The 15,424-nt window shown below is 39.5% G+C and overlaps 1 protein-coding gene across 4 annotated transcripts in view; it reads right to left on the reverse strand.

Moving 5' to 3' along the window:
• Window positions 1–1,987: 1,987 nt before the first annotated feature.
• Window positions 1,988–15,424, reverse strand: part of LOC132157069 (B-cell lymphoma/leukemia 11A-like) — a 53,340-nt gene continuing 39,903 nt past the window's right edge. For all 4 annotated transcript variants that reach the window (XM_059566224.1, XM_059566222.1, XM_059566221.1 and 1 more), the window contains one exon: window positions 1,988–6,779. In XM_059566224.1, coding sequence (XP_059422207.1) covers window positions 4,717–6,779 — 2,063 coding nt within the window. In that variant the 3' untranslated portion in view covers window positions 1,988–4,716. The remainder of the gene's footprint in view (window positions 6,780–15,424) is intronic.

Below are 15,424 nucleotides of genomic sequence, written 5' to 3' on the forward strand. Positions count from 1 at the left end.
AGAAGCATATCTGGGCATTCTGGGATTAAATTTTTATAACAGTGAGAACCCATTTTTTTCCTGGAAGACGCCAATCTTGTTGTGTTTTGTTATCTGTTTATATATTGTTGTATTAGTTGCTAGTTTGATTTTTGACAGGCCATGACAGGAATAGTTCATCCAAAAATAGACATTCTTGAAAATGTACTCACTGTCATGTCGTTCCAAACCTGTTTGACTTATATTCTTTCATAAAACACAAAAGGAGAAGTTTATTTCAATGCCCAAGCTGTTCACTTCCATATAATAAAAGTGGATGGAGACCAGTAGCTGCAAAAAGAGAAAAAAGTGGCATTATGAAAGTAGTCTATATACAAATTTTACATTATAAAGGTTCAGAAAATATATAGCTTTGTGTAAAAAAAAAATTAAAAAAATACGAAATTTGTTTTAATCCATGAAAAGTTTACCTTGATAATATACAGCCATGGTCAATTCAGTTGTATAGAAAATAAATCTTATTTTCTGTTCCACAGAAAAAAAAGTAATGATGATGGCAATTACCATAAATATAGCATTAAAGTCTACAAAAAATGGAGGGACTTTAAGTGCATGGGTTTACTCAAGCACTCGTTTTTCAGACATGGAGAGAAAGTCAGTGATTTGTCTTGTTTGTCTGTAGTGTGGCATTGTTTGAGTAGAGTGACACGTTGTCTTCAAGAGGCAGATGAATAAAATGGGAATGATTGGATAGGGAGGGGTTGAAGTTTTGAGTCTTTCCCACCTGCCAAAACACAATAGACCTCTCCAAACACAAGTGGCTTTTTCTTTCTTGTGTTTGAAGAGAAATCTTAAAGAAACACTTCTCAGCCTGGTTTTATGGATTTGCGTTAGACAAAGGAGAAAATGTGAGTGTGCATCAATATAAACAACACCCAGTTTGTGGTAAAGGTTTTATTCTGTTACAAAACTAAGTTTCTGTTCATGTTGCTAATGCTGAACAGGTGAATCCAGGTGATATTTTTGCTGCATTTAAAAGAAATAAAGGCAGTTTCAGAAGTGTTGTTCCATCTGTGTATGTGATAAAGCTGCTCTTCTGACCTATAGAACAGGTAAGGTAAGACTTTTCATGTCACTTGATCACATGACCCCAGAGATTTGCAGAGCAGCCTGAAGGCCCTCCTATGCCCACAGGCTCAGTACAACTGTTCTAATTTTTGACATGCATTCAAACACCATCATGGCTTTAGTATGATACTCTGAGCTGTGTAAATGTGTGTAAATGTGTGTGTGTGTGTGTGTGTGTGTGTGTGTGTGTGTGTGTGTGTGTGTGTGTGTGTGTGTGTGTGTGTGTGTGTGTGTGTGTGTGTGTGTGTGTGTGTGTGTGTCAAATTCAATATAATTTTCCTATACAAACAATCATTCAATTAATGAATTAAAAGACAAAAATGCAGAGAGAAATCTTTGCCACCAGACACAGGTATATATACTTTAATTTTTTTTTTTTTTTTTTTTTATTAATTGTTTTCAATAAAGGGACAAAATTGGTTGGTGAACAAGATAATGTAGACAACTGCCAGAAAACACAGACAGTGGTTTCTCCAATAAAACTCAACATAGACCAGAAACAAAAACAACAAAAAAGCAAGTCTGTCATTGACCTTTGGTCATTCTTTTCTTAAAAAAAAAAATTAAAACAAACCAACAAAAATGATCCATTCTATTTCTCCGTTTTGAACAGAGTATTTAAGCAATAATAAATAGTGACTCCCATTGAAAAAGATAAAGTTCAAGTTCAAGTTACAACAAACAGCTCTCATAACAGGAATAGAAAAGGCTGATAACAAAATATTCCGCATTGCCATTTACAAAAGAGTATGAACTTAAGTGGGCTGCTCCTTTAATTCCATTTCATTTTTAAATATGCTTTGCATATGAAAGTTGTCCCAATCTAAATATAAAGCACCATTTAATATTTGGCAATGAAAAAAAAAACACCTGCAAAACATTGATTATTTGAATTCATTTATTTGAATGATTTTTGTTTGTTTATTAACTGGTATTTTACTGCATATGAAGTTAGCTTTTTTTTAAGATGCTGGAATGTATTCAGGTGAGACAGGTGAAAAGACAGAAGCACACTACAGAACAACCCAACATTAGCTTGCTGTACTGCATACAGAATGGCAGCAAAAGAGATTTTTAAAAAGAAGAACAGAAAAAAGATATGTACAACCACCTGTTTTAGCTAGTGTGGACATTCTCAAAAGACTCCTCGGGGAAACCATTGAATGGCCTCCTTTGTACAATGCCACATACTTAAATTTTTTCATTTGATTTTTTTTTTCATTTGATTTTTTTAAACATACAAATAATTCGCACTATATTATCCTGCCAAATTAAAAAAATATACCGTGGCAGCTTGTTGTTTTTTTTCCACTACCAAAAAAGGTACAATAATACCTTTTGAGAGAACAAGCAACAGTTAAAAATACAAGCCTCAATATAAATACTGTAGTACCTACACTAGGTGAACATTTAATTCAAATACCATTCTAGAAATACAGAAGAAAGTAGACCATAAATGTGTTTTAGCATAGGAACTGACATGATGTGCACTTTCCTATATTTAAGTTTCTCTATTATATATTTTATATATAATCTTAAACCTTTCCCCAATGCAAGTTTGACCTGAAGAGCTGTGAAGAGCCAAGATGAAAAAAGAAAGAAAAAGCAGGGGGAAAAAAATCACAGATTTTTCCCATTTTATATATATTGTGATCAAGTCTTGAACACCCCCAAGACAAAGAGGAAAAGAGAAACAACAAACTTAAATACAGTTTCCCCTAAGATAATGAAATCTTGCTTTTTAAAAAAGTTATTTTATTTTCATACTTAAAAAAAGATTTGTACAAAAAAAGTTCTTGCAGTGAAAGCAGCAAGTTTCAATTGTCCGTACTTTGTCAAGCACTGTGTGCTTTGACACAATAATATTATATCGGAGTTGGGCTTTATCTTTATGAGGTGAGAGGAGGAGTTGGCTTTTTTACATTAAACAATGACACCATGTTCGATTCATTAGGAAGTTTTCCCTCTCGTGAATACCTGTAAACTGGGAAACTTTAACAGTGCACTTCGTTGTCCAACAAGCAAGCAATCTTAATTTATATATTCAACTACTATACTTCCAATTAGCATGTCTAATACCAAAAAATAAGGGCAGAGTGGCAGGTGCTGTCTAAGCACCAAAAGCCGTTGTCTGGAGTCATTTATGTCATAATGCAACAATGAAAAAGAATCTCCTTGAATTAACTTATACCACACCATGTGTGAAACTCATATAAAACAAAGTAACAAAAGTGACATGTATGGTATTCCCTCTCTCTGCGTCTCGCTCTCGCTCGGTCGGTCTTTCAGGTTCATTTATTCTTTTAGGGAGCTCAGACATAGGCAATAAAGAAATAAGATTTTGTCAGACCTGTAGGCAATTCATAGTTAATCATCACTGACAGCTGCAAATATTTCAATGCTTTCTTAACCAATTCTCAAGTGTATATTACATTAGTTTGCTCCAAATGCCCTCAGGTGTTTCTTCGCAATGGACGTTCACACTAACAATGGTCATCAAAGAAACATCAAAATGTTGTGCTACTGAAGAGAAGACTTGAACAAACACAGAAAAGTCAAATGATTGTGGACTGAAAACTAGTACCGCCAAGTACAGTACCTTCAGATAGAAGAAGTAAACAAGGCTGAATCCCACACCATATAATGCATGTGCCATGCCCAGGACATAAACCACAATGGAAGGATACGTTTTACATAGGTACCTTATGGTGATTAACTAGAAATTTCCTTAGCTTTTTGATTATTACTATTTCTCTCTAAAGTCACAGATGACTATAGCGGTAAGGTACTTGATGCAAGAACCTTCTGAGGATCCGATCGATCCTTATGTAGTATCTAGATGAGACTCCAGAATTACAGCAGATGAGATTAACCAATGCAATTTCAAGATATCCAAGGCACTCTTTTTGTTTGTTTTACCAAATGATAGTACAAATTCTAATCTTAATGCTGTTTCCTTTTTAAGAAATCCAAAGGCTGTAATTATTTTTATTCCGTAATAGGGGCCAATTAGTATTTTAACCCTATGAGGACAGAACATCTTTTTGAAAGATTAGTTTAAGTGCGACTTCCAGCCCATCCAAACAGGGTTAAGCAATAGCCTGTAGTCCTCCATGTTACAACACAAAACTGTACATGATATGTATAACAGAATGTATGCAGCATGGTTCTTTTTTCTTTTCTTTTTCTTTGATCCCCAAAAAAAAAATTTAAAAAGAAAGAAAAAAACATTTGTAAAATAATGAACAATAAAACAGCAACACATTTACTAAACAACTAACCAACCAGGGACAATTTATTTTTTTAAATTAGCCCAAATATATCATGCATGCTGTCAAATTTTCCAAAATGGGAAAGAAAAAAGAAAAAGTATACAACATGTAAATTATTGCACAAGAGAAAGGCTCCAAGTTTGCGTCAATGCAATAGTATTGCCCCGATACAGATCATGCATTCAACGGTAAATGAAAAGGGTGTGCTGGTGGTGCCAAGCACGTTGTCTTAGCCGCCACTGGACTAGCGAATCAGGGAAATCTACAAGGATGAGGGTGGGAGTGGGGTAAGGTGTTGTTCGCTGTTAACAGGCAAGTGAGCCACCACAATCCACCGCTACTCAGTTTTAATTTCGTTGTTCAATGCGCGGTCACTGTGCCATTTTTTCATGTGTTTCTCAAGGGTACTGTACACACTAAAAGGCATCTGACAGATTTCACATTTGTAAACGTCCTTGCCCACTTGACCATGCGTTTTCATGTGCCTTGTTAGCTTGCTGCTCTGAGCGCAGGCATAATTGCAGAGCTCACACTTATAAGGCCTTTCACCCGTGTGGCTGCGCCGGTGCACTGTCAGATTGCTGCAATTTTTGAATATTTTGCCACAGAACTCGCAGGTGTCACTGCGTCTGCCATCTTTTGAGCTGGGCCGACCAGGACCCCCTAGGTGTGGCGTGCTGCCACCACTGCCCGTCCCGCTGCGGCCCGAGACGCCGCCATCTAGGTCCCCTGGTGGCGTAGAGAAGCGCAGGCTTCCATTCTCTGAGGAGTGCTCTGAAGATGAGGCGAAAGGCGATTGTCTGGAATCCCCGAAGTTCAGAAAGGGGTCCTTCAGCTGCCGAGAAGCAGCATAGCCAGCCAACCACTGAGAATAGACATTCTCAGTGTTGGGGATTGTAGGGGTGGAGAGGTCAAAGTCCTTCTCCAGCTTGATTCTTTTGGAGAAAGGACTAAGTGAGCTAGGACTGCCCAGTAGGAGTTTCTTGGACAAACCAACAGAGGCAGATTCACCGGGGGAAGAACCTCGACCATTGATAGCTGAGCCACAGCCCTCATCCACTCTGTCTGATTCCAGAGCCGAGTCCTCATCACACATGCCCCTATGTGCATCATTGTTAGAGTTTAGGGCTCCTCGTTTGTGTTGATGAAATGCCTCACTGTAGTGCTGCATGCTGGCAGCCAAGCCCATGCCCTGCATAACCTCAGGCAGCGAGCGCGGGATCCCGTCCTCGCCCGCACCCAGACGTCCGCCATTGTTCTCATGGTGCCGTGCAGCCTCGAGATTGAGGCTGAAGTGGTAGTTGTTTCTACCTCCCTCTCTCTCAAGCTCCTCCTCCTCTCCTTCCTCCTCTTCCTCTTCCTCCTCTTCTTCCTCCTCCTCCTCCTCCTCCTCTTCCTCTTCTTCCTCTCCATTTTCTGGAATCAGGCGGTCGTTTTCACTTTTGAATTTGGCTACCACGGACTTGAGGGCATTACTGGCGCTACCCACCAAGTCGCTGGTTCCCGGCTCAGGGGAGCTGGCTGTGGACAAGCCATCATCTGACTTGACCGTCATGGGTGATGACTTGTTCATGTGTGTCTTCATGTGCCTCTTTAGCTTGCTGGCCTGCGTACAGGCATGGTCACACAAGTGGCACTTGTAAGGTTTCTCACCTGTGTGACTACGTCGATGCACAATTAAATTACTCTGAAACTTGAAGGTCTTCCCACAGAACTCACAAGACTTGCTCTTCATTGGCGTGTTAGACTGTTGCGTAAGAGGGGTCGGGGTGGACTGGGAGCCAGAGGGGGACTGCATGGAAGGCAGGGGAGGAGTGGAGAGAAAGGGAGGCTTGGTTCCTGACTGGAATGGTTGTAGTAGCCGTTGCATAGGGCTGGGCCTGTTGGGTGAGAGAGGAGGAGTTGACCCTGAGGTGTTACCAGCCAGCTCCCTCAACCTACGAGAGAAGTCCATAGCTGGGGGATCCATAGGTATGGTGTTGAGGCGCAGCACCCTGTCGAAGGCACTCGGGTGGTGGGTGGCCAAAGCCAGCTCCTCCGGGCTCAGGTGCTCCATACGATGAGGGTCCAAGTGATGGCGAGGTGGAGGGCTAAAGAGAGGCGGTGTAGGGGGAAACCGACCCTCTCGGAGAGGAGGTCCATCACGTCCAGAGTTGGGTATCCGCAGCAGGTGGAATGGGCTTCCCTCTGGGAGATGGATGCCATGCAAGGGGGGCTGAGAGGAGCAATCTGCACCCATTCCCGAAGGAGCTCCCACACGGGTGGTGAGCGGACTTCCGCGCTCACTCTCAAGGTAGATGCGAAAGCCATGAGTGTTCTGGGCATGTTGCAGCAGAAACCAGGCACTGCTGAATGGCTGCTTGCAGGTTGTGCACGTGTAGCTGCTGGGCTCATCTTTACCTGCAAAACACATAAGAGAAGAGTTAATTCTCCAATATTAACAGCAACTCATTTAAAGGAACAATAGAATAGAATATAATAGAATAGAATAGAATAGAATAGAATAGAACCATTAAAATATCTCTAGATCTGCTACATACATTTGTTCTCATTCCCTTTCACCGCTGCTCCCTTGTGTATTTCAGACCTACAAAAAAGCCTAAAGATCAGGTCTTAATCATTTATGAACCACCCTCATCTCCCATCTAGACTCCAGGCCTGTGCAGACCCCTGTACTAACAGTCTCTCATCGACTTTAGCCCCTCAGCAGGCTTAAGCAAGTATCACATAACAGTAAACACATCTCTTATTATAAACATGCTCCCAAACAGCACTACAGGCCAGGACCCAGTGGAGCAGAGCTTTTCACAACACAAGACCAAACAAAGCACTGGTAGTCCAGCAGAGAAAGACTGTGTTGGGGTTTAGCTCAGGTCTTTGCATGGACTGATACACTCCTGCTTTCGGCTGTACAATGTTCAGCTGATTCTTGTAACGGTTGTCAGCAGGGCTATAAAAGCAAACAATAGTGCTCTCTCAAGTTAAACGCTTTCATCCATGTACAAAAACAGACGCACAGGAAGCATACAGTAAACAAAATCTGGAAGGACTACAGAAATATATCCTGTAAAGGGGCAACAGAGGAAACACATATTGTTAAGATTTGTTAAAGGTTACATTACACAAAATACAGGTGTTTTTAACCAGTTGAAAGATATAGGAGAATAGTAACATTTCTATATTTGTTGCAAACACTTCATACAATGAAAAAAGATTGGTTTGAAATTTGAATTCTAATTAATAAATTGTCAGCACTTCAATTGCAATCTCAAAAAAGATTAGTTTATGCAACAGTTCTTTAAAATGGAAGTAAAGAAATCTACCAGTAGAATAGAAAAAAAGCAAAAAGAAAGACCATCTTCTCCCTTGCAACTAAAACATTAAAGTATGTAGACAATTGTCACAGCAAAGGAACATTTAAAACAATAATTGACTTTCAATAGCACTTTGACAATGCCCAGCGATTTTCCTCCCATTGCGTTTGTAATCTAATTTAATGTTTCTGACACCTCCACCATCTCATTTAGGAGATTAAATAATACAGGAGGCTGGAAACAAGAGCATTTCATCATTAAACACACTGTGCTGAAGCCTGATGCAGTGTTACCCATTTATGATTTTTTTTCTGTCTCTGCATTTTGAACAAAAAAACTACAAAAAAAAAAAAAAACAATCTTGAAAAACTAGCGAGTGCACAATTGTCTGGTCTCTGTAACAAATCAACACTTATAATTTATGTACTAGTTTTACCCCTTAATTTTTTTTTTTAAAACTTGCCTGTATTAAACATGTGCGTAACGTATTTAGCATTATAAAAACACAAAATATATATATAAAAAAATATCTTAAAAACATCTTCATTACTACAAAATATTTTGAAGGAAAAACTTACTTCTCATAAATATGTTTAAGTCTAAATGTTTTATCTAGTCCAGATGAAAGCTGTAAAAACGCTACAGAACCATTTTTGATAATTGCACTGAATAAATTCCTACAAATAAAAAGAAAATGTTATAAAGTGCTGCAAATGGCATTTGCACCATCAACAGGTAAACAAGCAGCAGGTTCAGGATGCCTATAGTTAAAAAACACACGATTAACTCACAAATGGCAATGAAATGGATATTTTCATGAGGTAATGAGTGGCAGTTTGAACTTTGAAAATTACCAGCGCTAAAAGGGATGTTACATGCAAGGTACAGATATCTACCTACGCTCCCAAAAATGCAAGGTCAAGCGGTCAGGAAAAGAGCCATCATCCTCACAGGAACCACAACAACAAACAGCGAAAATGGACAGGAGAGATGGGATTTAACTCCCCCCACAAGCCAGAGGTCTCTAAACTGCTATCATGTACTGTTTACAACCATCCCAAGAGGAAGAGGGAAGAGGGGAAAAAGCAAAAAAATGGAGAGATGGCGGGAAGAAAGGCTGAAAGGGATGCAGAACGGAGCCGAACAGGCAGCGTGCACTCTTTCATCTCGTTTGTTTTCCCTTAGAGGGGCTTTCTCTGAAGTCTTCAATAGCCAGCAAAGCATGTAAACGAGGCAAGGCCTTTCTGCTGCTCAGAGGAGGAAAGGCAGGCCAGTGCCACTGTAGGTTTTTCTCAGATAATCCTGTTAATGCACACAAATGGGGGTGGTTCTGGAAGGCTCTGTGGCGGGCAGACAGCCACCTCCGGACATCGCTGCACCCTTTTGTGCTGTCATCATTTTGTCTCTGGCTTGGCACTTCTTAAACATGATAAATGAAAACACACACCCACTCTACAGGACAAATGTGTGCAACAAATAAATGATAGGGATTTAGGAATGACTAACATGAGTAAAGCTCCAAATAATATAAAACGTGGTGACATATATCAGTGTTTCCCAAAATTTCTATCATCTTAAGCCCTATCAGTAACATCACACCATAAATATGTTCAATTTTAATCTAATTATACTGGATATCATTTTAAACCAGACCCATCGACCAGCTTCACCAGAAATAATAATGTAATCCACTTCATCTTCATTGGCTCGGGAATAAATGACGACTGCTATGTTCATTATTACAACCACTCAATCGCTTAGGAGACATTCTTTTCTACATCTGCTCCAGCACAGCGTTTCTGTGCTGAAACGGTATTGTCAATCAAACTATTATGGGAGGGGCCTTTAGTTCAAACATTTACATTTATGCATTTGGCAGACACTTTTATCCACAGCGACTTATAGTGCATTCAGGCTATAAATTTTTTTTTTTTATCAGTATGTGTGTTCCCTGGGAATTGAACCCACAACCTTTTGCACTGCTTACACGATGCTCTACCACTGAGCTCTACGGCTGAGCCACAGGAACAAACAACTGGTAAAAGTGCATGTAGCATCCGATGACCCCTTTAAAAGATCTAAATCTTTCCAAATAACCCGGGAACCAGCATACCCTTGGTATATACAAGACAAATCTGACAGACTTTAAAAAAATAAATAATTAAATAAAATACATTTTAAAAAATTATCCCAAGTTCCCAGAACAAGAGAGCAATGGTGGCGATATCACTTTCAGCTGACATAGATGGGCAGTGAGGGAGGTGACGGTTGGTGTGAACAGAGAAAAAAAACAACAGCACATTGCTGCTCTATGGACCTGCCACCCACGAGCATCTACTGACAATCTCACTCATGACCAACAGCTGAAAGCCCTGCACCAAATCAAGACTGCGCACTACTTTATATCGGGGGGTTGATAAAAAGGCCAGCTAAATTATGGATCATTACAATCTGCAGAAATTACATTTAATTGTTGCCACCTGCAGAGGGTTTAACCTAGTATACATTTTTGTATTATCATGCAAAGGGTATTTTTAAACTCCTGTCACACAGCTACAAGTGTAATGGCTATCTGTTGTTGTTGAGGTTTAAGGAGAGTTTTAATTCGCCTCATGTTGAACACAAAACCCAATTTGCTTTCAAAACAGGTTCCTCAGAAGGTTCAGTTCTTTAAATAGACTTTAAGGGTCTGCTGTCTCCTCACCAACCATAGAGATCACTGAAGGACAGGTTACCTCATCTCCATGTTTAACAAGGGCCCGCTTCATTTCATTACACATGGCAATGCTCAGTGGAATATGTAATCATCTTTTTCACATGACATTTTGAATATCCAACTAGACAAATAATTGCAGCAATAATTGATAGCTTCACACAGGCGGCAGTATTATTGACTGGCATGCCTCTCGCAAGCACCGGCCTGTGCCATGCGGGCATCGTGCTTGGCACACTCACAGCCAGGTTCTTCTTCTGACAAAACTGTCACAATCTGTTCCTATGACGGGAGTCGGCGAGCCACCGACAGGTGCTCCAATAATCTGCTATTAGACTGTGAAGATTTTACTGGGTGGAATTAAAAGCAGCAGCAGCCTGCCAAAGAAATCAGCCTCCCCCTCCTTTCGGTCTAATTTTAATTTTCTCAAGAGAGTTGAAAGAGGATTCTTTGTGTCATTGACTGTCTTTTTGAGAGGAGAAGTTGAGAGTTGAGCATTCGAGACGGGTTAGCAGTAAAAGCAGACAAGGGACTCGTGGGTTCACAGCTGTTTAATGTGCGCAACTACGTGGCTCGAGTCTCTCGGCTGCTGCTGGGTGCACAAGTTTGCTAAATGCAATGATAATCTGTGCCTTGACACTCGGAGCATCTATGAGAAGAATTCGGAAAGTGGCCTTGCTCTAATAATGATTCCTCAGTTAATTAGAAAAGCTTTTCAATTTACTGCGAAAGCGGGACAGTTGTTGGACTGGTCTGCAGGAGCTGGCAGCGGCACCGCTACTTACAGATGGATGCGAGCGCTCAGTGCATTGCTGGCAGTTTTTACACAGGGAAATGTCAGAGCAATGTTACAGCACAGAGCCACGGGAAAACAAGAACACCCCCCATACCCCCTCCCCTCCCAAACTGCCAACCACATCCTCACAGGACCGACTAATCCAGCTAAATCGGCACACACACACACACGCATTAAACTGCAGTTAGATAAAGCCACACTAAATGATCTTGACAAAAAGTAAGGCTGTATTACAGAGCGGTGATGGCTTGGCAGAGAGTGACTGGTGCCCATGATGAAACCGGAGACATGGAGGAAGGAAATATGTTGTGAACCCCCCATCCGACCAATACCCCCCCCCCCCCTTGCTGAGTTCTGCATCTTGTGCAGGAAAACTGTAGCACACCAAACAGATAGCTTTACAGTGCAAAAATAACCAAAAAGTTTCAAGTTATGACTCGTGCAAATTTCAGACAGCTCGTCTTGGGCGCAAAACGTATAAATCTGCCAAGGGACATGCAGGTCAGCCGTATTTTATTGCAAAAGTGCACTTAAACACACACACATAACCTGTTTGTTGGTATTGGAAAGGCACTGTGTTAGTTATACAAGCGCATTTACAAATGAAAAATTGTTTTACCATCATACCAATTTCATTAAAATACACTTAAATACAGCTAAGTGCATGAAACGAATGGATTTATCTTGACTGACACACATGGATGACTGACACGTATAAATGGAGAGCCTGTATATTTGGAGTAATGTCTTCAGTTGGCTTTGTTAATAGAGTGGGGTGCATTTCTATGTGTGCCGTCTGGATCGATGGCGCTGGCAGACTAAGATGAATGCCAGATTAAAACAGCTCGGGCTGCCCAATATCCCCAACATGCAGATTCATCTATTGTTCTTCCTCGCACCACTAAAAAATCCACCCCCCTCACTCACACGCACACAAACGGCGTCCGCAGGAAACAAAAGCACAGGATACAAACGCACTTGCGTACAGCGATTCAAAACCTCCTACATGTGAAAGCGCAGGTCATTTGGATAGTTGCTGGCATTTTGTGAGCTGTACTCTCAGGCTTCCATCTCGACAGCTTCACTGCTGTCACTAGCCGAGACTGCGGCTCCTTTTGTTTTGTCCTTGACGATTGTGTTAAGATTCAACAGCTCTCGGAGATAATGGTAATTGAAGTAATGCAACAATGCAGTAACAGGATTACTGAATGCAGGGGGAGAAAGGACAATGCCATATAATAACATTTTTGAATTTTATCAGCGGCTTATGCTTTCAAGAGCCTCTGCATATATTTGTGTTTGAGGTGTCCCTTCACCTCTGCACCTGCTCAAGTCTCAAAATTATGACATTACAATTTAAGTATAACATTTTCGTAAATTAAGTACAGTACATAGGAATCCTATTAACATTGACAAATAAAATCCATTTTATAAATCAATCAATGTCAAGTTAAATTAAGTTTTGGGGTCATTAAAAGAAAAAAGGTGCTTACCAAGGCTGCATTTACTTGATCAAAAATAGAGTAAAATTGGAAATATTATGAAATACTGTTTTCTGTGTTAATATATTTTTTTATTATGCAATTTATTCCTATGATGGCAAATATGAAATTTCAGCAGCCATTACTCGTCTCCAGTATCTGTTTAAAAAGAAATAAAAAATCGATCCCAAACTTTTGAATAGTAGCATATATCAAGATTTTGTTACTGGTCAACATTAATTCAAAGTCGTTTGCCATTTTTAATCACCTTTTGCTTTTGCTTATTCCTTATAAATTGTCCTGCAGTGTGACAAATACATTTTTAAAAGTACAAATATTTCAAGTAAAACTGCATGCACTTTTGAAAGACAAATTTAACTAGTAATTTGCTCTCTCTCACACACACACACACATTTATTTATGTGAATTGTTGGGACTTTCGATAGACTTATATTACTTTTATACTGACCAAACTATATTTTTTATCCCCTTACCCTACCCCTTACAGAAAACCTGTTTGCGTTGTTACACTTTCAGATAAAAATAATTTCCTGTTTTTAATCATTTTTCCCGTGTAAAAAAAAATTCAGGTTTTACTATGCTTGTGGGAGCCCACAATGTAGCATAAATACACACACACACACACACATTTATAAGTAATAAACAATAGCAAAATGCTGTTTAAACTGCTTTTTATAAGAAGTACAGCATGAACAGGCTGATGGACATGAGAACCTCCCAAAATTATTTCATGTTGAATACCCATATATTAAAAAGTGAAGATTACTTAAACTATTAAAAAAATGATGACAATAATAAGGAAAATATTTGTTAATTCTGACTAGAGCAAGACTTCTAATGGGTGTCTGTGTGTCAAAGCTCCGGTCATGTGTGTCTCTGGCTTGTATCAGTATTCCTCAAGCAGTCTGGCTGGGTCGGCCCAGCACCGCTCTCACACACTCGGCTCTTTGTCCGGTTCCAGACTCTTTGTGGTGTGCCGAGTGACTGGCCACAAACAAAGGCCTGTTTGACCAACACTTGTTCACTGACAAAGCTGGACAGAGGAAGTGCCATAAAAATCCTGCAAAACACTCATAGACTCTTTTCACATTGTGTGTCCTCCAAAACCAAACATTATGCATTTCTCTCTACCTCGCCAAACCCACACTAAGATCTAAACAATTAGATGTAATTTGCCCATATAGACAGGCAGTGCTTTCCAAATATACAGAGAGAGGGAAAAAATACTGACTTAAAAGAGATACTGTGATAACTTGAGCATGTCAGTAATTAACCTGGAAAGGCTGGCAAAAATATGACTTTCACATTTCACCATCCTGAACCATGATAAGAAGCAACTAGGTCAAATTTCAAGTCACAAATAAAGAAACTTTTAACTAATGACACAGAAAATATTATGTATGCATGTGTGGAATTAAGAAATAAGCTTAAAATGTGTGACGTTTGCAACTTTTATAAATAAAGGTGTAAAAGAGAGTATAACAACAATTTGTGATGGGTCAATTGCCCTGAGGAGAAAATATGGGTTAAAATTAAAAATCCTAATGGGATTCCCTCTCCACATTATGCGAGTAATCCCAGCATCAACTCATTCCAACATGCACCATGTCTCCCATCTGCCTGCCTGCCGGACAGCAAGCGCAATTAAGAGCGGGAGAGATTTCCACACACCTGACTCCCCTCTCCTTATCATTATTACAGTGAGGAGAGACGTGTCCCTTCCAATCAGAAATGCACACAGCTAAACAGAGCCTGCCCAGCTAATGATAACCACAGAAGTGGCATACATTTTCCTCTCGAACATGTCGGATCAAACCTGGCTGATCAGGCCAGAGCGTAACTTGTGCATGTATTCTGTTACTGCTGAATACGAGAAGTTGATTTCAGTATTTAAGAGCAACAATGAGGCTAATTTCACAATCCTCTTGGTGTGTCATTAGGCACTGCTGTACAATCTGCCACACAAGAACGAAGACAAAACACAATTACCCCTGAGTGCTTTTAAAGAACTGGGATTTAAAAGCGTTATTGTTTTGGCGAGGAGGCCAATCAGGACTTTATATGTGTGTGTAAATGTATATTTGCGCTTGTGAAACATACGTGAATATGTCGGAGTTGGTTTGACTTGTTTTAAAGGATTGTGCAAAATACTGGATGCCACAGAGTTCCTGCTGTGATCCACACTGTTGGCTTTTCTGCACTCTCTGGCACTGGTGGCGGGTCATCCACAAATATTCACTACAATATGTGCAAATATATATTATGTATATATTCTTATTTATGTAAACTGTTGTTGCATTATATACCAAAATCTAAAACCAAGTGGCATTTATTTTGATAAATAAACAAATTGTCACATAAAAGCAGCTTATGATGCTGTGCAAAGGTTTGGGGTCAGAAAGATTGTAAAAATAAATTTTAATAATTGTAATACTTTTATTCAGCAAATAATTACTGTTTTACTGAAAGATCCACAAAATATAATCAAATTATTTTCAACATTAATGATAATTTTAAATTCAGCTTTTCTATCTCTGGAATGAATACATTTGAAAATATATTAAAATAGAAATCTGATTTGTAATAAAATTTCACAATGTTACTGTTCCTATTATATTTTTTATCAAATAAATGCAGTCTTGCTTAGCATAAGAGATAACTTCTTTTAAAAACATTTAAAATTCTTACCAACCCCAAACATTTGAACAGTAAAACTGTAT

The sequence above is a fragment of the Carassius carassius genome, chromosome 14 (assembly GCF_963082965.1).
Source record: "Carassius carassius chromosome 14, fCarCar2.1, whole genome shotgun sequence".
NCBI classification, from domain to species: domain Eukaryota; kingdom Metazoa; phylum Chordata; class Actinopteri; order Cypriniformes; family Cyprinidae; genus Carassius; species Carassius carassius.